We start from the raw sequence: 23,409 nt of genomic DNA on the forward strand, positions 1-23,409 counted from the left end.
AGCAGGCAGGTGAGGGCATCAGGAATGCAAGGGCCAGGGAAGTGAATGGTTTGGCTAAGTGTTTCCAATGGGGAGGTGATCTTCTGCAAGGAAAAGGAGGCCAGCCCTGTGAAGAGACTGGACTTTGAAGCATTCGACAACTTGGGTGACATGAAAACAAACTTTATTAGTATATGGACAATGAACAAGAAACCGGAACGGAAAGAAAATGAAAATTCAACGTGAAACAATGGAAACACAAAGACGTTGAGCAGCAAGACAAGACCCAGTGGTCTTGGGTGGAGACAAGGTAGAAGCTAAAGAAGGCATGTGGATGTGGCTGGGGAGGAGGGCGAGGACAGGTTTGGGGTCAGCGGTGCTGAGTGGAGGCACCCATTGCACCGGATGTGGACAGGCAGGTCCAGGGCCATAGGCTGTGTCCTTGGAGGGGTGGTGTCAGTGAGCACCCTGGATTTTGCGGCAGGATCCCTGCAGGGGCTGGTTCCTGAGACATCCTGCAGGGGAGGAGGCAGACGAAGGACCAGAGGGAGGGGGGGAGGAGCACAGTGGGGAACAGAGGTGATGGTGCACAGGTGCCTTGCAGAAGGAAAGGAAACGCTAGGGGACTATCCGGAACGATGTGGGGGGAAGCAAACAGTGTTTACAAGTGAGATATAATGTAAGAAATACAAAAAGAAGAATATCAGAAACAAGACAATCAAGCCATTGGGCTCCTCCTCCTGTCTTGGCTGCCCCGGCAGTGGGGGTGTGAACTGCCCACACTGAGCAGCCTCTGACGCATCCTGGCCTCTTGGCATCCAATCCGTATGTTTGCCGGGCTCCTGGCCTGTCCCCTGGGCTGCAGAGGAGCCCCGCTGCACTCCTGGGGAAGTTGTTAGAGATGCAATCATCCACGTGCTAACTTTGCTACAGACCACATGCTAGAGCCTGACAGGAGACCCGCCCAGGATAGCAGCCCCATGGGGGTCTCGTTCCCCACATTTGCCAACACAAGTCCCAGGTAGCACTGCTTATGGTCCATATCCTGGCCCTGTGGTCTCCTCCCTTGGCACCTGACCCTACGCCTCCCAGTCAAGTCAGGGCACCAGTTATGCCACTCACCCTCGGGCAGGTTGTCCACAGGCTTTATGGATTTCGTGACCCCAGAGCCCCCAGGATCATCGTGGGCGGTTTCCACCTGAGCCAGCAGGCCTGCTGGGCTGTCCTGTTGCTCTACCAGGGCATTTGCAGGAGATTTGCCTGTCCCTTCGGGACACCTGTTGGTGTCTGTCCTCCAATCAGTATCTTGGCCGGGCTCCCAGCCAGTCCCCAGGTCTACAGAGGAGCCCCGCTGCACTCTTGGAGAAGGCTCTACAGATACAAGAGGACCATCAGCCTCGTGCCACACTTCCAACAGACAACATGCTAGAGCCTGCCAAGAGACCAGCCCAGGGTGTGGTCCCTTGGAGGGGGTCTTGTACCCTACATTGGCAACTCCAAATCCCAGGACATACTGCTTAGGGTCCAAGTCCTGCCCATGTGTTCTCCTCCCTTGTCACCTGACCCGACCCCTCCTTGTCAAGCCAGGGCACCAGCCTGGGCCACTCACCCTCGGGCAGCTCTTCCATGGGCCCCATGTACTCCTGCCAGTTCCTATGGACAAGTGCGACGACAATCTCCATGTTGTGGGTTCTCTTCATACTGCGCTCTGCACTGCGTGGGCTGTCACACTGGGCTGTGGGAGGCCAGTTGCTGAATTGCACTCCCTGGGCCTTCTCAGTTTCCGGGACAGAGAGCACCTTCTGGGAGCAAACAGACACCGTTGGTTGGTAGCACCGAGCTGGGGCAAAAGGAAACGACCGTGACTCTCAGGGTTCCACCACCATCCAGGCTGGTCCTGGTGTAGACATGTCGCACCTCCTAGCTGGGCCAGACCCACCTGCCCTGGGCACGCACACACTCACTCTCACAGCTCGCACAGCCACAGTCACGAGGGATAGGGAGGGGTGGGGGCATCAGAGCTCTGGCCTCACCTGACTTGTCCCCAGGGCCTCCCTAGTTACCTCAGGGCCAGTGCTGCCTGGGGACCTGCGACGGCGACACAGGCGCCTCATGCTTTCCAGTAGAGTGCGACCTGGATTTCGCTGACCCCTGTTTTGGCCACTGCGGGGGGACCTGGGCCAACAGCATGGAAACATGTTGCCAGGTCCAAGACCACCAGGCACGTGAGCCGGGTCGGGTTTGTGTTCTGAACCCAATTGCCAGGTGACCGGGGTTCCGAGTTCTGTGCCGTGTCATCTCTCGAAGGTGATGTCACTTCCCTGTCCCCTTCCTGGACTCCAGGAGACACATGCCCCCCGCCTTGGCTTCATGGGCCACTTCCTTTTCGCCCTCCATGCCAGGCCCTGTCCACAACACTGCAGCAGCACAGCCTCCCCAAGCCCTTGGATGGCTCCATGCAGGCAGGATCCAGCTGGGGACCCAAGTCTCTTGCTGGTGACCTGGTGGTCTGACCTGCCAGGTAGCAGGCCCTGTGTTAATGGCTCCTCCATTATCCTGTCTCCCATGGGCCGGGAAGGGCAGTGTTTAGCCTCTCCCTGGTGCTGTCCTTGGGATGGGTCACTCCTCTCTGCTGCCCTTGGAGGTGAGGCTGGTCTCAGGCTCATTGCACTTGCGGGTCCTATCTGGGGGAGGGCACCTGCACGTGCCTCACCCAGACCTGGCCAGCACTGCTGTTGGCTCAGTCATTTCCCACCCTGTTTACTGTCCTCCCGCAAGTGTGGAATCTGCCTGAACTCAGCTCTGCTCCTCTCTGGCTATGCCCTACTGGACCCATTGGGCCCAATCAATTTGCCAGGCCACACACAGTGCTTATGTGCCAGCTACAGAGTGTCAGGGTTCCCTCCCTGTTAATATACCTTCTGACCCTGCTCTGAGCAGGGTTGGGGGGTTATGTATTGACTTGGGACTAGGTTCTGATTGGGATGATGAGGCCCACGGCATGGGATTTCCACTCCAACAGTGAGTGATGCCAGAGCAGCCACTTTTATTTCCTTCCTGTTCTGATTCCTCACTAGCTGACTCTCCCTTTCTCTGTCTCTATGTCCCTCTCACTCGGACTCTCTCTCCCTTTCTTGGTCTGTCCTCAACTCCTTCTCTCTCTGTCTCAATCCTTACCTTCATGCCTGTTTCTGCCCCATTGTTCTGTGTCCCCCTCTGTTTCTCTCTGAGATCCCTTGTGTTGCTGAGCCATGCTCGCTCCCCTTCGCTGATCAGACAGTCCCCAGGCCTTGCAACATCCTAGTGAGAGCAAGTTGGTTATGCCAGGGGTCTTCTGGCTGATGGGGCATAGCGTCAGAGGTGAGGGGCTGGCAGGATAAGGTTGTTGGGTGGGGATGTGTAGTTGGGCACTAGGTTCTACAGTGAGGGCAGTGAGAGATAGGGGATGACTGCACCCTAATGGGGATAGGGGCCCTTCCTGTCTCCAGGGTGCTTGAATGCTGATGCAAATGACCTGGAATGCCTCAATCCTTGTAGAGGGCGAACAACTTGGGCACCGTGATCAAGAGCTTAATTGGCCATGTAGAATGGTGAAAAGTTGTATTATGCATCTTCCGTTGAACACATTGGGTTCAGACATCAGAAAGCACTGAAAGTGAACAGAGGGTCTGCAGGAGGTATGGGACAGCTCTGCGCTCTGGCTTTTCTGGCTGCAGCACAGGCACTAGTTTTGAGGGCTGCTGGTCCAATTCTGGCCATTTTGGTGCCTGCAAACAGGGTTCTGTGAAGAACTGCCCATGAGGCAGTTTCACTTCGTATATTTACCGTAGGATCATGCTTTATGTGCAGGCCCAAATCAGTCAACTGTGTTGTGTGATCAACAATTTTCCGAGGCTAGTCTAATGACACATAATCTGATATTAAGCTCTCTATTATTCAATCATGATCTCATGTGACCTAATAATTATAAATAATCTCATAGGCAATAATCAATTCACAGAAATTATAGGCTGGAAATTCCATTATAGCTCTTTTGTTAATGTCATCCTCTTCCTAAATATACATTCTTGTATAGACTCATGTTCATAACATGGACTATTGTATACGTTAATAATACTGTCCTTATTACACTGACTGTAATGATATAAAGCTGATTTGATTAGATATTAGTCATTTTACCCTACTCCACTGTGTACCTAAAATTAAAAGAGATCCCAAATATTTTTTTCTTTGTGTGTAGAAGAACTTTGGTATATGCCAGTGTTGAGGGTTGACAGTATTCACCAGAGATAGAGTGGGGAGCAGAATAGGCAGATTTACTGAAATGCAAAGCTAAGGGGAACAGCGGGTAAGACAGTAGATTTGCCTGGCCATAGGTGGGTTAGCTTTTTGGCTGGGGCTCAATCTCAGGCCTCAGGGGTGATAGCACTGAGACTTAACCCTTAGACTACCAGGGCAGCCCTTATAATGGGAAAAATCTTGAAGGACTACTCCAGTGAACACGTGGGTAGTGGGAAATTGAAAAAGCCTTGTTGGTAATGCAGAGATCACAGAGTGGCATGTATAGGAAATCAAACCAGTTGCAAAATTCCTTTATGCCAAAGCTTATCCCAGGTTAGGCCTTAACTCTTTTTCATTCCGTTAAGGCTAAGTGCAGTGAGGAAGCTGCTGAAGAAAACTCTGAAACTATGTTGGCTCTTGAAGTTAAGGAAAGAAGACACCTCTATAACATAAAAAGAGGCTATTGGGTATGATCCAGAACATCTAGCTAATATCATGTATAAATGTGGCTACACTAAACAACTGATTTTCAATGCACATTAAATAGCCTTCTATTTAACAAAGATAACATCTAGGACTTTCCTAGTTAGAAAGCAGAAGTCAATATTCAGCTTAAAATCTTCAAAAGGCAGCCTGACTCTCTTGTTAAAGACTAATGCAATTGGTGAATTAAGTTCAAACCAATGCTCTCTTAACATTCCAAAAAACTTAGGGTGTTTAAGAATTGTGCAAAATCAACCATTTCCATGCTTTACAAATAGAAAAACAAGCCTGGATGACAGAGTATCTTTACAGGACTTAGTTTACTTTAAGCCCACTTTTGAAACTGTTTAGAGAAATAGATTCCTTTTAAATGTTACTACTGCTCATCGACAGTGCACCTGGTCACCCAAGAACTCTGTTGGAAATATACCCAACAATGAATGTTGTTTTCTTTTTTTTTAAAGATTTATTTACTTATTTATACAAGAACCAGGGTACAGTTAGAAGCGCAGGAGGGTGAGAGAATTCACCAGAGTCAGAGCAGGGAGCAGAACAGGCAGACTGATGAAGTACACTGCTGAGGGGAGCAGCAGGTGCTGCAGGAGAGGTCTGCGTGCCATGTGGGACCCTCACCGGCAGCTGGGGATTGAACTAGTGCTGCAGAGGCTGCGGGCAGCTTCGCAGCCCAGCGCTCAACCGCTGTGCCACGGGGGAGGTCCGAATGTTGTTTTCATGTAGTGCTAACACTACATCCATTCTGCAGTCCATGAGACAAGGAATCATTTGTACTTTCAAGTTTTCCATTTAAAAAATACAATGTGTGAGGCTATAGATGCCTTAAATAATATTCCTCTGTGGATCTGGACAAAATAAAATGAAAACCTTTTGGAAAGGATTCACAATTCTACATGTCATCAGGATCATTTGTGATTCATGGTAGGAGGTGAAAATATCAACATAAACAGGACTTTGGAAGAAGCAGATTCCAACTCCCATAGATAACTTTCAGGGATTCAACAGAAGTAGCAGCAGACGTGCTAGAAATAGCAAGAGAACGAGAATTAGAAGTGGTGCCTGGATATGTGGCTGAATTGCTGCAATCTCATGATAAAACATGAATGGATGAGGAGTTGCTTCTTAGCAATAAGCAAAGAAAGTGGTTTCTTGAGATGGAATCTACTCCTGGTAAAGATGCTATGAACATTGTTGAAATGAAACAAAGAATTTAGAAGATGACGTAAAATTAGTTAATCAAGCAGTGGCTGAGTTTGAAAGGATTGACACCAATTTTATTTATTTATTTTTTTAAAGATTTATTTATTTATTTATACAAGCACTGGGTACAGTCAGAAGCGCAGGAGGGTGAGAGAATTCACCAGAACCAGAGCGGGGAACAGAACAGGTAGAGTGACAAAGTACACTGCCGAGGGGAGCAGTGGGCACAGCAAGAGAGGTCTGTGCGCCATGTGGGACCCTCACCGGTGGCCGGGGATCGAACTGGCATTGCAGAGGCTGTGGGCAGCTTCACAAGCCAGTATTCAACTGCTGCGCCACCAGGGAGGCCCTAATTGACTCCAATTTTAAAAGAAGTGCCTCTGTGTGCAAAATACCATCAAGTAGTATAGCATCCTACAGAGACATCTTTCATAAAATAGAGTCAAACTCTGAGGCAAAACTCATTGTTGTATTTTCTGAAGAAATTGCCACAGTCACCCCAAACTTCAGTAACCACTACTCTAGCCAGTCAGCAGCCATCAACCAGAAGTCCTTTCAATAGCAAAAAGATTAGAACTTGCAGAAGGCTCAGATGATAGTTAGCCTTTTTTAGCAATACAGTTATCTTTTAAATTAAGGTTTGAGCACTTCTTTTATAGTTGTAATGCTATTGCATACTTAACAGACTATGGTATATGTGCTGGGAAACAAAAAACAAATCACATGACTTTAATTTGTGATACTGACTTTATTGCAGTGATCTGGAATCAACCCTTAATATCTCCAAATTGTACAGGTATATGATCGATCACTGCTGTGTCTTTCCAATTTTATGATTTGATAATGCCCCATTTTTGATTGGCAGCTAAGATTTCATAGTCATTTAATGGTTCATGGCAGGTGCTCAGTCTCCACTAGGGCTTAGCAGCACTCATGAGCTGCTTTTTCAAATGATGAGTAAATCTCTGCTGCAAAAATCATGATCTTGCTCCAGAAACCTAGGATCTATGCTATGATTTTCCTATTAGGATTTTCAAGAAACTCTATACAACTATCTTTAACTACTGTGGATACTTCTAGCGTTATGAGATCTGCTGGGTTATATGACCCAAATGGCAGGATAGCTGGTCCCAAAGCCTGGGCCTGTGCAGAGCCTTTGCTCAGGCAACAGGATTCTGGGTATCCAATCCAAAGGTAAAGATAGTCTTCCAAAAAATGTTAAATGCATATTTTAAAGTTGAAAGAAGCACAAGTACAGTGTCTCTTGCTTGGTTGCAGGAGCTGCAAGAAAATGAGTTGTTTACAGATTATTGGGACCGTCTGCATGCTCCAGATCACTGGGCCCCCTGAGCCCTTCATTCACATATTGAATGTGAGGAGTTGTTATAATCCTGTTCACTGCCAGCAGCAGAGTCCTTATACTATCTTCCCATTGAGTAAAGCAGTTCTTCAATCCCATTTGGAGGTTCTGCTTGAAGGGTCACTTCTGGAACAAAACATCTTAGCCTATATTTCCCCCAGACAGGAAAGCTTGACACCAAGGTTTGCACTCAGGGAATTTATATTTGGGAATGATTCTAGGGAACTGAAGAGAGTGAAATCGTGAAGGAAGGAAAAACAATCCCTCAATTGCTGAGTTTGCTCCAACTCTGGGCGACCAGGCATGATCCCACTGAGAACACTGTTAATTTCCTGTGGCTATTATAACAAATTGCCATAAACCTGTGGGCCTAAAACACCAGAAATATATGCTTTCATAGTTCTATAGGCTGAAATCAAGATGTCAGCAAGGTTATACTCTCTGAAGAATCCTTTTTCGTTTCTATCAGCCTCTGCAGGCTGTTGGCATTCTGTGTCAGCATCTCTCTCTCCTCTGTCTTCATATAAGTTTCTCCTCTGTACGTCCATGTCTTCTGTTCAGTTTGACTTAGAATCTACTCTGCTCCACTGCTAAAGACATTTGTCATTTGATTTAGAGTCCATTCTAATAACCCGGAGAATTCTCCCTGTCTTAAAATCCTTAATGTAAGCACTTCCATAAAGTCCCTTTTCCAAATAAAATAGCATTCAAAGATTCTAGAGATTTGATATACAATGGGGTGGAGGGTGAGGGGTGTACATATTTTGGCCTAGCACAGACACTTGAGGAGTTCTGTTGAATGTCCCTCAGAATTGACACCTGAGAGAAGGAAGAAGAGAGGATTAATCCATCAGCTCATTGACCTCATTGGTCAAGAGTTGCCACACAGATGTTAATAACTTTGAACTTTCAGCTTGTGTATGCATGAGTGGATGCCAGGTGGGATTCAGTAGATGCCCTGCAGAGTGGCATTGGAAATTGTGATTGAAAATTAGCAGGGGCGCTAAAGGGAGGCGCCGTCAAATTATATCTGCCTGATGTTTGTAGTTGCAGCAAAGTCTGGCATAAAAGGTGGACTGAAGAATAGGCAAGAAAAGAAAAAGTAGAAAAATGAGGCTACAAACTCTGTGCATTAAAAGACACAATCAATAGGGTCAAAAGCAAACCTGTCAAATGAGAAAAAATAATAACAGCCATACATCTAAAGGGTTAATAGAATATATGAAGAATTTCTAAAATGGAACAACAAAAACCAAACAACCCAATGAAAAAGATGGGCAAAGGATTTGCCCAGACATTTTTCCTGCAGAGCGTCTACTAAATTCCACCTGGCATTCACTCATGCAAAGACAAGATGAAAGTTCAAATGATCAATGAGCATAAGAAAAAAATACTCAATATTACTAATAATCAGGGAAATGCACATCAAAATCACAGTAAGATACCCTCTCACATTTACCAGAATGCCTACTATTTAAAGCAAAACAAATATTGGCAAGAATGTAGAGAAATTCGAGCTCTTGTCTACTGAGTGTTAATGTCAAAAGGTGCAATCACAATGGAAAATTAAAAGTAAAATTACTATCTGATCGAACAATACAACTTCTGGGTATGTGACCAAAAGATGAAAATATGTTCTCAAACAGAAATTTGTATACCAACATTTATGCAGCATTATTCACTATGGATGAAAATGGAAGCAGCCTAAGTGTCCATCAACACAGGAATGGATAAGCCAAATAACACAAAATATGGTGTACACATAAAATGAAATATTACTCAGCCTTAAAAAGGGAAGAAATTCTGACACATGCTACAAAGATAAATGACATTTAAGGGCAGTATGCTAAGTGAAATAAGGGAGTCACGGGAGACAAATAATATATGACTCCATTTATGAGGTCTCTAATACAAAATTCATAGGCAGAAAGTAGAATGCTGGTTGCATGAAGGTGGAACGGGGTAACTGTTGAATGGGTGTGGAGTTTCAGTTGGGGAGAAAGGTTCTGGAGATAGCTGCTGGTAATTGTTGCATAATAAAGTACACATATGTACTTTATATGTGGCACCACTGAATTGTATACTTAAAAATGGTTGCTATGGTAAATCTTATGTTACATATAGTTTATCACAATTAAATATTTAAATATTTTTTGAAGATGTGAGGTGGAGCACCAGAGTTATCTGACATCTTTACAACAACCTAAGTCATGCCCTTTCATTTTGTTTCTTAATACAAATAGAAAGTTATAATGACCCTATTAAACAACTCCTTAATATGTACACATATACTAAAACAGATGGAGGTTACATTGTTGTAATCTTTCATTTCAATCTTTCATTTTCGATTCAAATCCCTCCAAGTCATCTGATATAATTCTAATTCATTCTTTCTAATATCTGCCTATTCTATCATAGCATGCCTAGACTCCAAGTAAGTCGACCAATTTTTTCTTTGAGTAGGAAATCAATTCATTTGCAGTTTTTGAATACTAAATCCTATCTGCAGCACACATTCTTTATTATTATTATCAATTAATTTGTTTTCTTACATTGTTAAATTTTTGGACAGTGCTTGATTTCTCCCCTATGTATAGTCCCATAGTTCTCCCACACCATAGTCCCAGAGATCCATCACCAGAGTCCCTTGTGCTCCTCCCGTCCCTGTTCTTACCCCATCCCTCCCTTCTCCCCTGCTGTATGCCTCAGATTTATGGTCAGCTAGCAAGTTCTGTCTTTTTCCTGAGCCTTTGCTCAATTTCTCTATATTCCACACATAGGTGAAACCATCCAATATTTATCATTTTTTCTTTCTGACTTATTTTGCTTAGCATAATCCCTTCCAGGTCCATCCATGTTGCCACAAATGGCATGAGTTTATCTTTTTTGATTGCTAGGTAGTGTTCCATTGTGTGTATATTTTAGATCTTCTTGATCCATTCATCTGTTCTAGGGCATTTATTTCCATATCTTGGTTTTGTAAATAGTGCTTCAATAAACATAGGAATGCAGGTTTCCTTTCAAAATCGTGTTTTTGTGTCCAATGGGTAGCTTCCTTGAAGTGGAATCACTGTGTCATGTGGTAGATCCATTTTTAGTGTTGTTTTTTTTTAAGATTTATTTATTGATGAGGTATAAGCCAGAGGTGTGGGAGGTGAGAGGATCCACCAGAGACAGAGTGGGGTACAGAACAGGCAGACTGACTGAAATACACTGCTGAGGGGAGCAGCGAGCGAGTCAGGAGTGGTCTGCTGCACCATGTGGGTAACCCTGGCCAGGGATTGAACTCTAGTACTGCTGTGGCTGCGGATAACTTCATAGGTTGCGTCTTAACTTCTTGTGCCACCAGGGAGGCCCCATTTTTAGTGTTTTGAGGAACATCCACATACATTTCTATAATGCAACACATTCTCATGCAAATTTCTGATGGCCTAGAGTTGAGCTCTATGGAGAAAGGAGTTCAAAGTTGAAATTCATAGGACTTTGCGAAACTGGATATAAGCAGTGATGCTTCAGGAACTTGATGATAACAATGCAAGCGCTTACCATAAACACCCTGTTGCTTTGGCATCTGAGGACATGGACAGCCTGGGGGTTCAAGGAATGGCATATGAAGCGGAATGCATTCTTGTGGGAGGATGTGACAGATGTGTTCCTGAGCACAGGTGAAGCACCCCTGGTAACTCCCTGCAGTCATGGGAGAAGGAACCGCCCAAGCTTTGAATTTCCAAGTCACACCACCACTAATTATGCTACTGGGTTGCTGCATCTTAGGGACATCTGAGTTGTACAGGAAATACTCCCACATTCCTTGTCAAGGTAAAAATGATACGCATCTTTGCTCCGAGAAATTCAAGGGATTTTGGACTCTTGAAATCATCACAGGGATTCTGTACTTTGCAGAGCAAGCTAGAGACTAACATAACAGCTTTATTCCTCCTCAACAGTAAAAGTAAAATAAATCTGGCAGGAGAAGACACTGGGGATATAAATGGCAAGTGTCAGAATGATAAAAGATCCCATAAAGTATGTGGTCTGAATAAGAGAGTGAGAAGAATTTGGATATTTCATCCATTTTTTTTTCTCTCTCTCATTGAACCTTAATTCTCCACTTTATTATCATCCATTTAAAATTAAATTCTTTGTGAAGGACTTCCCATGAAAGAACTATGTCCAGATAACCCTGTCCTGGGACCCACTCCATCCAAGCACATAAATTTCCTGGATTTATTCTTAAGCTCACAAAATATTTAAGCAGCCATTAGAAGAATGGTTAAGTGCTCACTCTGGGCAGACTGTCTGGATTACTGTTAAGTCATTCACATAATAATTTCCATGGATCTGCATACTGTTTCCACTGTTTCCCGATTCTACCCTTCTTATGCTTTCAGACATAATTACAATATTTTAGATATCTTTAAAACTTAGAGGATGGAGAAAAAGACAACACAGAGCAAGAGAGAGAAAAATAATTAATTTCTGAAATGGTCATGGATTTTCCTGCACCACCATCTGTTCCCCTAGCTTTGTTGCCTCCTCCTTTCAACTTGAAGCTGACATCTGATCCCCAGGGTTCTGTGATGTTTGCAGAATAAAGTTCAGTCTCCCCCTGCTAAGTTTTCAAGCCCAGTCCAGTCTCACTCTCCAATTCAATTTCCCACTACCCCCACCCTCAAGTACAAGCTCACTCATTTCAGGTGTCTGACTTCTGTACTCATTGATCCTGCTCTGATGGTGTCCTTTCTCTACCAGTAAAGCCAGCCCCCCCCCGCCCCCCCGGCCCCCCGGCCCCCCGAACCCCTCCCCGACCCCCCCCCCGTCCCCCCGTTCCCCCGCCCCCCCCTTCCTTCAGGAACTGGGGCTCTAGTCCCGCCTCCTTTAAGAAAGTTTCCAAAATGTTGACACACACACACCTCCAAGCCCTCTGGAGTGGGACACTTTCTTTCTTTTTTTTCTTTTAAAGATTTATTTATTTATTTATACAAGCACTGGGTACAGTCAGAAGCGCGGGAGGGTGAGAGAATTCACCAGAGCCAGAGCAGGGAACAGAACAGGCAGAAGGACCGAAGTACACTGCTGAGGGGAGCAGCGGGTGGCAGGAGAGGTCTGCGCACCATGTGGGACCCTCCTCTGGTGGCCGGGGAGCAGCCGGGGATCGAACCGGCGCCTCAGAGGCCACGGGCAGCTTCGCAACCCAGCGCTCAACCGCTGCGCCACCGGGGAGGCCCTATAGGACACTTTCATTTATTTTGCCCACTGATGTATCCCTGCACGTCTGACACACAGTAGCTGCTGAATAAATATTTGCTAAATGAATGAAAAGCTAAGTCTCCTCCTGATTCAGTCTATCTCACTACTGCCAACTATGAAGACATATGATTACCTGTATTTAGATTCTTCCTGCTACTTTGCCTCATCTGACTAGACAACTGTTGCGGTTTGTATCTTGTCTTCCTTGCAGATGGAAGACCTTTAGAAGCTAAGCATCCCTTTCAACTCACCTTGCATTGGAGCTGTCTTTCATTGCCACATCATTTGGTTATGCTGTCAGCTGCATACTTTACTTTTAAATTCTGCAGCATCAACAGTGTAATAAATATATATGTTAATTTTAATCCACTACTACCCCCAGGGACAGGGGTTAGTTAGTTTGAAATTTCTAATCAAGTATTCACACACCACAAGCCTTCAAGCCCCATTATATCCAATCAACACTAGAGGGTTTCCTAAGAGCTTAGGGATGCTGGAAAGTATTTTTCATCACAGAAATGCACAGTGCTGAAGGTATGTGGATTGCCTACTGATATTGTTCAGACACCTCCACCATTGCTTAAACACAGCACCAAATCTCTCTCTTTTTCTCTCTCAGAAAATTGCAACAGTTTCCAGATTTGATTCCCTGAGTCCTCCTCTCCTGAGTAGTCTTCAGGGAGAAATCCAAGTCCAATCTAGTCTTCCCCACTGAAAGCGATATTTCTGAAACACAGAGATAATTGTTCACTCACTACTTTAAAGTTCTTGGGTGGCCTCTGAGTAGGGCACAGCACCTGGAGAGTTCCGAGATCATTGAGGATCCATTCCCTGCCTACCTTTCTAGGGATGTCTTTCACATCCCTGCCTCACTTCACCTCCCTCCAGCATACACACATATGCACAACCATTTTATTCCATTTACACTTAGACAACTCACACTGTCTGTGAACCAAGTTTGGGGGCTCACACAAATGCAATTTCCCACTTCATCTGCATTAACTGAATGAGAAATGGTGAGTTGTAGCTGTAAGACTGTAAGTCACCTCATCTATAAAGTAGAAATAATTCTCTCACTGCTAATTCCTCCCTGCAGTTTTAATGAATACATTGAGGATTCTGTAGTAGTTTCTATTTCTTAAAAGTTAGAAATGAGGTGACAAGAAAAAAAAAAAAACTATTGAGAAAGAAAAGGCTAAGAATTAATTCTGTCTTTGCTTTGGTGTAAATTTTTTTCAGTCTTGGGATACAGAATAATGTATGCATTAGCAGATGAGCTCTGATGTTTTATTGTTTGAAGTCAAATCATGGCTTCATCACACACTTCCTATGAAGCCATGAGCAAGTTATTTAATCTCCCAGTGAAATTTGCATCTTCTTTAAATAATGGTAATAATAGGGCCTCCCTGGTGGCGCAAGGGGTTAAGCTCCGCACTATGAAGTAATCCGCAGCCTCTGCAGTACAAGTTCAATCCCCAGCCAGTCAGAGAGAAATCCACATGATGAAGCAGACCTCTCCTTCTCACCTGCTGCTCCCCTCAGCAGTGTATTTCAGTAGATCTGCCTGTTCTGTTCCCCACTCTGTCTCTGTCCTCTCACCCCCCGCATCTCTGGCCTGTACCCCAGCTCTTGTATGCATAAATAAATAAATCTTTAAAAAATAATGGTAATAATAGAATCCACTTTCTGGATTTTTGCAAAATTAAATAAATACCTGTGAAGTACTAGTATAATGCCTGGCATGAGTTACCCAATTTATAAATCCAAAGGTTCAAGTATTGTTACTTTGATAATATAATGGGCAAAGGGTGATGAAAAATGGTTAAAAGAGCAGTGTCTTGGAGACCTATTTTCTAGTCTCAGCTCTATCAACTACTAATTGTGTGAGATTTACAAAGGATCATCTTAATTCAAGTACTTGATTTTCTTAATAAGAGTGTTGCATAAAACAATGCTACTCAAATTTTACCAGTAAAACTCTCTATTAATACCTTTGTGGAAGTGAAATATAGAAAACAGATTTTAAAATGATGCTACTTCCTCCTACTATCACTGCCCAAACCCTCTAAGATATTTCTGGGCAAGACTGAGGCTGGTAGTTGAGTACCCTAGATTATAAGACCTCTACAGGTCTTTGATTCATGAATGAGTTTCCCTTTCAAAGTACGTTCGAACATTATGGTAAGCTAGTAAATGCTCAATAAATATTAGCTGTTGTCATTGTGTCTGTTGTTGATAATAACAATGAGAGCACTGCTGTGCTTATACCCTGACAGGCCACTTTATTCCTAAATACCTTCAACATATATATTTTTTAGAGAGCCTACTATGTGCTCAGGTATTGGACAAATCTGGGCCATTTGAAGCATGTCTTGATTCTAACACAAGGACAATAAATTCTCTCCAGAGCCCAGTTGCAGCCATAAGTTCTTTTTTAAAAAAAATACATTTATTTATGCATACAAGAACTGGGGTATAGGCCAGAGGTGCAGGGAGTGAGAGGATTCACCAGAGACAGAGTGGGGAGCAGAATAGGCAGAGCTACTGAAATACACTGCTGAGGGGAGCAACGGGCGAGACAGGAGAGGTTTGCTGCGCCATGTGGGTAGCTCCTGGCCAGGCGGGGATCAAATTTGTGCTGCAGAGGCTGAGGATAGCTTCACAGTGCTGTGTTTAACCCCTTGCACCACCAGGGGGGCCCTAGTCATAAGTTGTTAAGGAAGCTACTTCACTGACAGACATCCATAGGAACCTATTCCTATTCCGGGCTCATTCCAATGCTCCATTACTAACTTTTCTAAAGCAGAACTAGTCTCTGGCAACTAGCCATTTTCTTATTTAAGAATAGCATTGTAGAAGGCAACACTGAGTAAACATCCTGCCTTATCAAGCAAGAAGACTCAGTTTGAGATTAAGTCAACTCTGGGTGCCCAAGAGAATATAAAGAAACATCCCCTTTCTAGATAAATGATTGCTTATGTTTATCAGGATGGAAGAGAAAGTCAATGACGCCTTTCAGAGAGGTGTTCTTAAGAGTGGACAAAAATTCCTTAAGTTGTCTGTTGTCATGGTTGTTGTCATTAGTAAGGAGATATTTCTGGAAAGAAGATAAATTTATGCTTCAATTGAGTCATACCTGCACTTGGATTGTCTTCACTCACAAGTCTGTATGTTGGATGCTGGTTTATTAAGAAAACCAGTGAGGTTTCCTCATAGATCCTTTCCTTCACCAGATGTCACCATATATACTCCCCACAGTGGTTCTCTACTCTCCTATTTCTACATTGTTTTGTGTCCTTCCCATTGCTGTTCTTCAAAGACTGGTTCATGCAGAAGCAGGCAGGGCAAACACATTGGCAAGTTGACCCCACAGAGAAAGGGCACATAGGGTTCTCTCCAAAGCTCATTTTTAGAAATTTGCTAAGGAATTAATTGTGTCCCTAACCTCTAATGTGACTATATTTGGAAATAAGGCTTTTAGGACATAAAATTAATTAAGATTTGATGAGGCTATAAGGGTGGGGCCCTAGTTTGATAGGATTAGTGCCCTTAAAAAAGGGACACTGGACAGCTGGCTCTTGGGCTCTCTCCATTATCATACGCACATGCTCAGAGAAAAGGCACATGAGGACACAGCAAGAAAGCTGTCATCCACGTAGTCAGAAAGAGATCTCAACAGAATTAAACCCTGCCAGCACCTTCATCATGGACTTTTCAGCTCCCAGAACTTAGAAGATGTGGCATTTTGTGTGGCGGCCTGAGCTGACAATGACAGATAGATTGTGTGGTTTTAGCAATTGTCTTACATGAGGCTTCAGGCTGCTGGACTGGCTGAAGAAATGTATGGGGCATTTTATCATCCCCTGGATGGGATGGTGACTTTTATGCTGGCAATTAAAAGCTGCTGCATTACATTCTTTGTAACTCTGAAAGCATTTGAATCCTGTCTGGCAATGTGCTTGTTCTTTGCAATGTGGCAAGAGTATCTTCAAAAGATTCTATGAGAGGGGCCTCCCCTGGTGGCGCAGCAGTTGAGCGCTGTGCTGCAAAGCTGCCCACAGCCTCTGCAGCGCTGGTTCGATCCCCGGCATATAAATAAATAAATAAATCTTTAAAAAAAAATTCTATGAGACCAGGCTTTTGAGCACCTAGCTTGGTATATGAATGATCTCAGAAGGTTGGGGGGTTTTCTTTCCATCCTTGCTAACTAGATCAGAGTTTACCCCCAGGCTCCTCCACTGTAGGAGTAGGTGACAGGAGATAGTAGTGAAAACATAACTTCCAGTCCAAAACAAAATACATTTAAAAATGTATAATAATGAATATGCATAATTCTCTGTTATAAGAGTAACATGGTATAACATACTCTGTGTAACAGTATTACATGCTCATTATAAAAAAAACCTGAAAAATTCATTCAGTATACAGAAGAAATTTTAAACTACCTATAATTCTACTGACTATATGCATTTTCCTTCCAGTGTTGTGTTTATATGTGTCTGTGAATGTGTGTGTATAGTTTTTTAACAGAATTGGGATAATGCCATACATAGCAGATCCTTGAATAATTTTTTTCCTTCAAAGTCAATTCATTATAGTGTAAAAAAAAATCCTGACCAATATTTATTCAAGAACCTACTTTCGTTATAGTACGTTTGACTTAAAGTCACAGTTTTCAAGATCCTGTCAATACCTTTCAAGAACAGTATCTATGTTAAGTGAGTGCTTACTGTGTAGTAATATAGCTTCCTTTGTTTTTTAACATTACCTACCGTGGGAATTTTGTGAAGTCACTAGGTCTTCCCCCCACCAATATTATTTTAATGATGTGTTTTGGATAAGAAGTAGGATTTATTGGTGGGTTTGACTAAGGAAAAAGCAACTCTGAGGCTATCATGAGTACAGCGCCTGCCATTTGTCCAGAGGGCATAGATTAAGGGTGTATTTGACCCCACAACCATCTGAGATGAGCCACTTTTCAACCATCATGTCTTCAAATTTGACCACATTAAATATGGCAAATCCCCTTTTGCTGGAGAAGTGGATCTTCTGGCAGCCAGGGAATTTGAACTTTGCCCTGCATAGAGCCTTAGACGCATATTCCTGTTATGCAGGTTGTGCAGAGGGACATGATGACTTGGCTAATGTGGACCCCAACCAATGTACCTGGGACTTTGCAAAGGTGCCCCACGCACCTGTCTGGAACCTAAACTTGAATCCAGCATGAGGTAAAACATGAATGTCCACAGGATATTGCCAAGGGCTGTCTACGAGGTACCTTAGGGCAACCCATGCAAACAATAGGCTGCCATCACGACCAAGGGGCTGCTCTTTGCAGCCATTGCACACCAGGCCCCACAGGGAAGAGTACACTTGACTTAACTGGTTGCAAATGTGACTTTTTTTAAATGTCATATGATTTTTAGCTAACATAGTAATATAAAATGCTAAGTGGTAAAAGCAAAGGGAATGATTGTAGCTTAACTTCCTGGTGTTCTTCATTTCTTATTGAATAATAGAAAATGCCCGACCCTAGAATGGGCTACCAAGAAAAACTGTAGAACAATTTTTCTCTAGAAAATTTAAGAAGAGGGCCTCCCCTGGTGGCGTAGGCGGTTGAGCGCAGTGCTATGAAGCTGTCCACAGCCTCTGTAGCGCCGGTTTGATCCCAGCCGCTAGCGAGAATCCCACATGGTGTGTGTGGCAGACCTTTCCTGTCTCTCTCACTGCTCCCCTGAGCAGTGTATTTCAGTCAGTCTGCCTGTTCTGTTCCCTGCTCTGTCTCTGGTGAATCCTCTAAGCCTCCCACGCATTTGGCTTGTTCCCTGGTTCCTGGATGCATGAATAAATAAATCTTAAAAAAAAAAAAAAAAAGGGAAGGAAAACTTGAGAACAAAAGAATTCCATCCAGTGGAGTTGGCTTCAGCAGGTACTGAAGTAGCAGGTCAGTGTAATTATTTTAAAAACCAGGCATACTGATCATGTGAGGCTGTACTTAGTCACGAGAGTTTTTCATTCTTGTCCTTAATCCAGATTCATCCTCAAAAGGACAAAAGGATATATTGGCCTCTTTCTTTTAGAGTAGTGCCCAAAACCCTAGGTTGGTGAGTCCTACTCTTTCCATCATGTGTGTGAAGAAACTGAGGCTCAGAAAGCTTAGGGTTGGAGAGAACACCATGTTGAGAAAAGAACCCAGGAGCTGCCCTCCCCCTGCCCAACACACACACATGCTTGCTCTCTGTGTCAGAATTTCAGCCTGCTATAACAGCACCGTAAACTGGGGGCTTATAAATGACAGACACGCACTCTCACAGTTCTGGAGACTGCAAAGCCCCAGTTCAAGGTGCCAATGGATTTGGCATCTGGTGAGAGCCCGCTTTCTGGTTGGTAGTTGCTGAATTCTAGCTGCGTCCTCATGTGTCAGAGGGGCGAGTGATCCCCCTGGAGTCTCTTTTATAGGGACACTGATGCCATTCATAAGGGCCTTGCACTGTCATCTAATCACCTCCCAAGGACCCCAACTCCTAATACCAGCACACTGGGGTTTATGTTTCAACATATGGATTTGCAGGGGAAGACATGAACTTTCAGTCTACAGTCCTCTAATTATTTTTTCAGGCATACAAAAAAGGATAGTCAAATAAGGCATGTACCTTGTGGCTCACAAACAAATTCAGAAATAAAAACATAAATTAAGACTTTGTGTCTTCCTTCCTCCCCACCTCACCCTCAAGTAGTGACCGCTCCTCTTAAGGTGCTATTCTTTATGACCAAGAAGATTATTATATCCTTACTACCTATGTGCATGTTAGATAGTATATGTTCTGTATATTTAAAATTTTATATATTTGCTGTCATCCTTTGGGACCCTTTTGCAACTTTTTTTTCATTCAACTTTTTCACATTGTACCCACATTTTAACGTCCGTGCTGTCCTTACATTATGGATATTTCTTTATTTTTTATTTTTTTAAATATTTTATTTTATATAATTCTTACATCATTTTTCATCTTTGTACAATGTATTCATTTCATTTTGGTTATATTCCCCATACAATTGCACCCCCCCCCATATTTTGACTCTAGTTCTTCCTCTCCCTGCCCCTCCCTAATTCCCCCACCCTCGTAGTGTGTTTCTGGTTTATAGTTGCTTGTTGATTTTGATTATTACTTTGCATTGATTAGTCTTTTTCCTGGTCTCTTATTTAGATTTTCTCAATTCCTGCTATGAGTGAGACCATCCGGTATTTTTCTTTTTCTTTCTGACTTATTTCACTGAGCATGATCCTTTCTAGCTCCATCTATGTTGCTGCAAACTGCATGTGTTTATCTTTTTTAATTGCTGAGTAATATTCCATTGTGTATATGTACCTCATCTTCTTGATCCAGTCATCTATTTTTGGGCATTTGGGTTGTTTCCATAGCTTAGCTATTATAAATAGTGCTGCTATAAACAAAGGTGTGCAGGTGCCCTTTGGAAATACTGTTTCTGGGCCATTATGGATATTTAATATTTAATAATGTGTGTTTACCTATACTTAATCATGTTTGTAAATATGTGGGTGTTTTCACCATTGTAGTGGCACAGGCATGAGTAGTCTGCCACAGATCTGCTGATACTTCTGAGCTTTGCCCACTGAACTAAGTAGCCTGTGATGGTGGTTTCTCTCTCAATACTTGTAGATTCTATAGCATACCACTGGGCATGGTTCTGTGTAACTAAAAGTATGTTATCCTGGGGCACATGGAACAGAAACAGAGCAATAGTAAAATAGATTCAATGAGTCCAAAACAACTTGGCATGTGGAAATGCATGCAAGAAAATCCCTGCCAAAAAAGTGGAAGAGGGAAAAGAAGCTCCAGGAAAAAATGTGCTCCTGACCCCACCCTGTGCTCAGGTCTCAAAATCCTTTCCTGGAAGAGCTGTGAGGCCTATAGGAAATGAAGGCTCATACACTCAGATATTTATTGATCGGAACAGGTTGAGTCTGATGCTTCCTTTTTCATTTTGATCATTAAATTTTAAATGTCATGGATATTAAGGTTATGAAATATTTGACTAATTGCCTGGATCTGGACTTTTTTCCCCACCATTGTCTCTGATTTTTTTTTTGAATAGCTATTTATTAAAAAGAAGATTCTAGAAAACTTCAAATGACACTGTCGAACATTTTTTCATTTGAAGCTCCACTCTGCCTTTCTGTTTCTAAGACCCTCAGAAAATGTTAAACATTTATCTTTCCAATTTGGCCCTCTTTACTATTAAGATTTTTGCCCTAAGTTTTGCATTTTTAATGAAGCTGAAATTAAAACTGCTCCCTTGACCCAACTACAAAGGCTCTTTCTTTAAGTAATAGCCTTACCCACATGAGAATCAAGCTTATTGGTCAACCGTCTACCACAGAAAATGAAATTCTCTAAATTTCAGTGAAATAATGTTTGTCTTTGGCCCTTCTTCACTAAAAGGGTGAAGGATTTAAGATACAAAGAAAACAGTTGAAATCTGGGCTCTTTTGGATGTGCTTTCTCCAAAGTAGGTCAGACTGTGTTACTATAAATCTTAACAATTCTCTTTTAATTCTTTCACTGGCAACCCTAGGGGGCGTGGAGGCTAGGGGGAGGGAAACACATCCAATTAATTAAAGAAAATCACAGCAGAAAAAGAAAGGGCCTGAAGTGCTGATGATCTACTTCTCCACCACCAAAGCGTTCATCAACATGAAAATTATTATCGAAAGAATTACTGATGGTGAGGCGATAATTATACAAAGGACGCTTCAGTAGCCTGCTAAGGTTGACCGCAAACATTCATCTGCCTCGTGGTATCTGAGAGGGAGGCTGACACAGCTCAGGAGAGAGGCCAAGAGGAACCTGGAATGACCCTCACCACTCGGAGCTTGACATACCATGGCAGAAAATCCAGAGGAGGATTCAGCAGAAACTTGCTAGAAGGCATAGAATTTAATGCAAGGGTGTGTGTGTGTGTGTGTGTGTGTGTGTGTGTGTGTGTGTGTGTGTGTGTGTGTAATATGAAAATACAGAAAGCCTTTACAATCTGATGTGCTTATTTTTCCTGAATCCAAATTCTCTCTTTTCTTTGGCCTCTAACTTGTACTCCTACCTTAACCATGGAGTAGTATAATTGTTCCAAAGAGCAACTTTGCCAGAAAATAAATAACATAATTTCGCCACTTAATCAGAAGGTTGCCAGCTTAAGTTTTTATAATTATGTATTTGTGACTTCAAAAACTTTTGAACTCCTTTTCTAAATCATCACAGACCAGCAAATTCTGCTAATTTTTAGGGATTTTTAGAAGTGCCTCTACTTATTCTTTTACTACATCTGAGACTCTGCAAAGAATTATTCTAGAAAAATGACTCTTCATTAAGCTATCCTGGAAAAATCTGTTTCCAGTATTTCCCAATTAACCAATCCAGGACAACACTGTTACCATCAATAAATTTTTTCGCCTGTGCATCTAAAAGAGGTCCTTTTTTCACTCTTCACTGGGAGGGGATATTCCTCTTGTATTCTTTTGTTTTCTGTCTTCTAAGTTACTTCTTCATTGTATTCATCAGCCATTATCAAAAATATGCTGCCTAAGAAACAATCTGTAGCATAACAAAATATTTATTCTTGCTTTGGCATTTGCAGCCTGCTAGAGGGTTGACTGATCTGGGTTGAGCTCAGCCTGTTTGGCATCAAGCTGTGGGCCAGGACAAGGGCGACTCCATTTGTCTCTCATTCTGCTCAGATCAGTGGTGTCCTGAGGCAAGGTCTTCCTGAGGGGGTTAGGAGGAGCACAAATAACAAGCCCAACTCCACCGATGGATTGAAAGCCTGTGCTCACTTTTCATCCATTCGTGCCAAAGCAAATAAGCCAAACCCAACATCAGTGGAGCCAAAAAAACAAAGTCTACCTCTCATGGTAGGAACTGCAGACTCACATAATGTGATCTATCACTTTTATCTTTTTATTTTAAGTCTTTTCTATTTAAAAAGCATTAGTATATAACCCTTTTAGGAAACGTAGCAAAACAGACTCTGACAAACTTTGTGAACTCAAATGTTGGCTTTTCTAGTGACTGTCTGGGTAAATTTAGGGAGATTGTTAATCCTTTCCAGCCTCCAGTTCCTGAATTCATAGAATGGGAGCGCATTTATTTTAAATCACTGGTGGAGTAGACTAAATGAGATAGTGTACATATGACACTTAGCATAGTGAAATGTACATGACAAAATGTGCTAAAAAAAATAGTAACTGTTAATATTGGGCCATTTATTCAGCACACATTCATTGAAGATGGATACTTGCAGACCACTTTTCTATGTTCTGATGGTACAAAAATTAATGACACAGTCCCTGAAGGTGATGAGTACTAACTGTACCTGAAACTGGTAACAGTCACAAAGAGTGCATGGGGAAGAGCCACATAACCCAGTCTGGAGCATCAGAAAAAGTCTCCTGGTAGATATGACACACAAATAGAATCTTAGAAAATAAATGAGAGTTTGCCAGAAAGATGAGGAAGATGGTAGGTGGGTGTTCCAAGCACAGGAACAGACAAAAAGAATCTAGTGTGCTCAGAGGAATGGATCATCAATAGATTTGTGGGGAGGAAGGAGAGAAACTGGAGGAGACTGATTGGGACAGGGGACAAGTTCAGTTATCATAAGTTTGTTTTACTAAGAGGTTAGATTCTATCCCAGGGTCCATTAACCATCCAATAGTATTCAAATTAGAAGGACTCATTTAATTTCATCCTCTCCAATCTATATTAATGCTTCATGGTCTCACTGTGACCTGGTACAAAGAGAGGTCTGGAGTCTGCTGCAAGAGA

The 23,409-nt window shown here is 42.9% G+C and overlaps 1 protein-coding gene and 1 non-coding gene across 2 annotated transcripts; both read right to left on the bottom strand.

Annotated features, from left to right (window-relative positions):
* Positions 1-152: 152 nt before the first annotated feature.
* Positions 153-2,219, bottom strand: LOC119254734 (uncharacterized). Its single transcript, XM_037521822.2, has 4 exons — positions 2,043-2,219; positions 1,589-1,781; positions 1,102-1,350; positions 153-862 (listed from the first exon to the last, which is right to left on the bottom strand). The coding sequence occupies exons 1-4, from the start codon at positions 2,175-2,177 to the stop codon at positions 606-608; spliced, it is 834 nt and encodes a 277-aa protein (XP_037377719.1). The 5' UTR covers positions 2,178-2,219; the 3' UTR covers positions 153-605.
* A 15,610-nt stretch (positions 2,220-17,829) lies between these two features.
* LOC119256433 (small nucleolar RNA SNORA70) lies at positions 17,830-17,960 on the bottom strand. The gene has a single exon (XR_005127766.1). It is a non-coding gene; the product is annotated as a small nucleolar RNA SNORA70 (small nucleolar RNA).
* Between the last annotated feature and the right edge of the window lie 5,449 nt (positions 17,961-23,409).

This window comes from Talpa occidentalis, unplaced genomic scaffold (assembly GCF_014898055.3).
Source record: "Talpa occidentalis isolate TD23 unplaced genomic scaffold, MPIMG_talOcc4v2.1 talOcc4.3, whole genome shotgun sequence".
NCBI classification, from domain to species: Eukaryota; Metazoa; Chordata; class Mammalia; order Eulipotyphla; family Talpidae; genus Talpa; species Talpa occidentalis.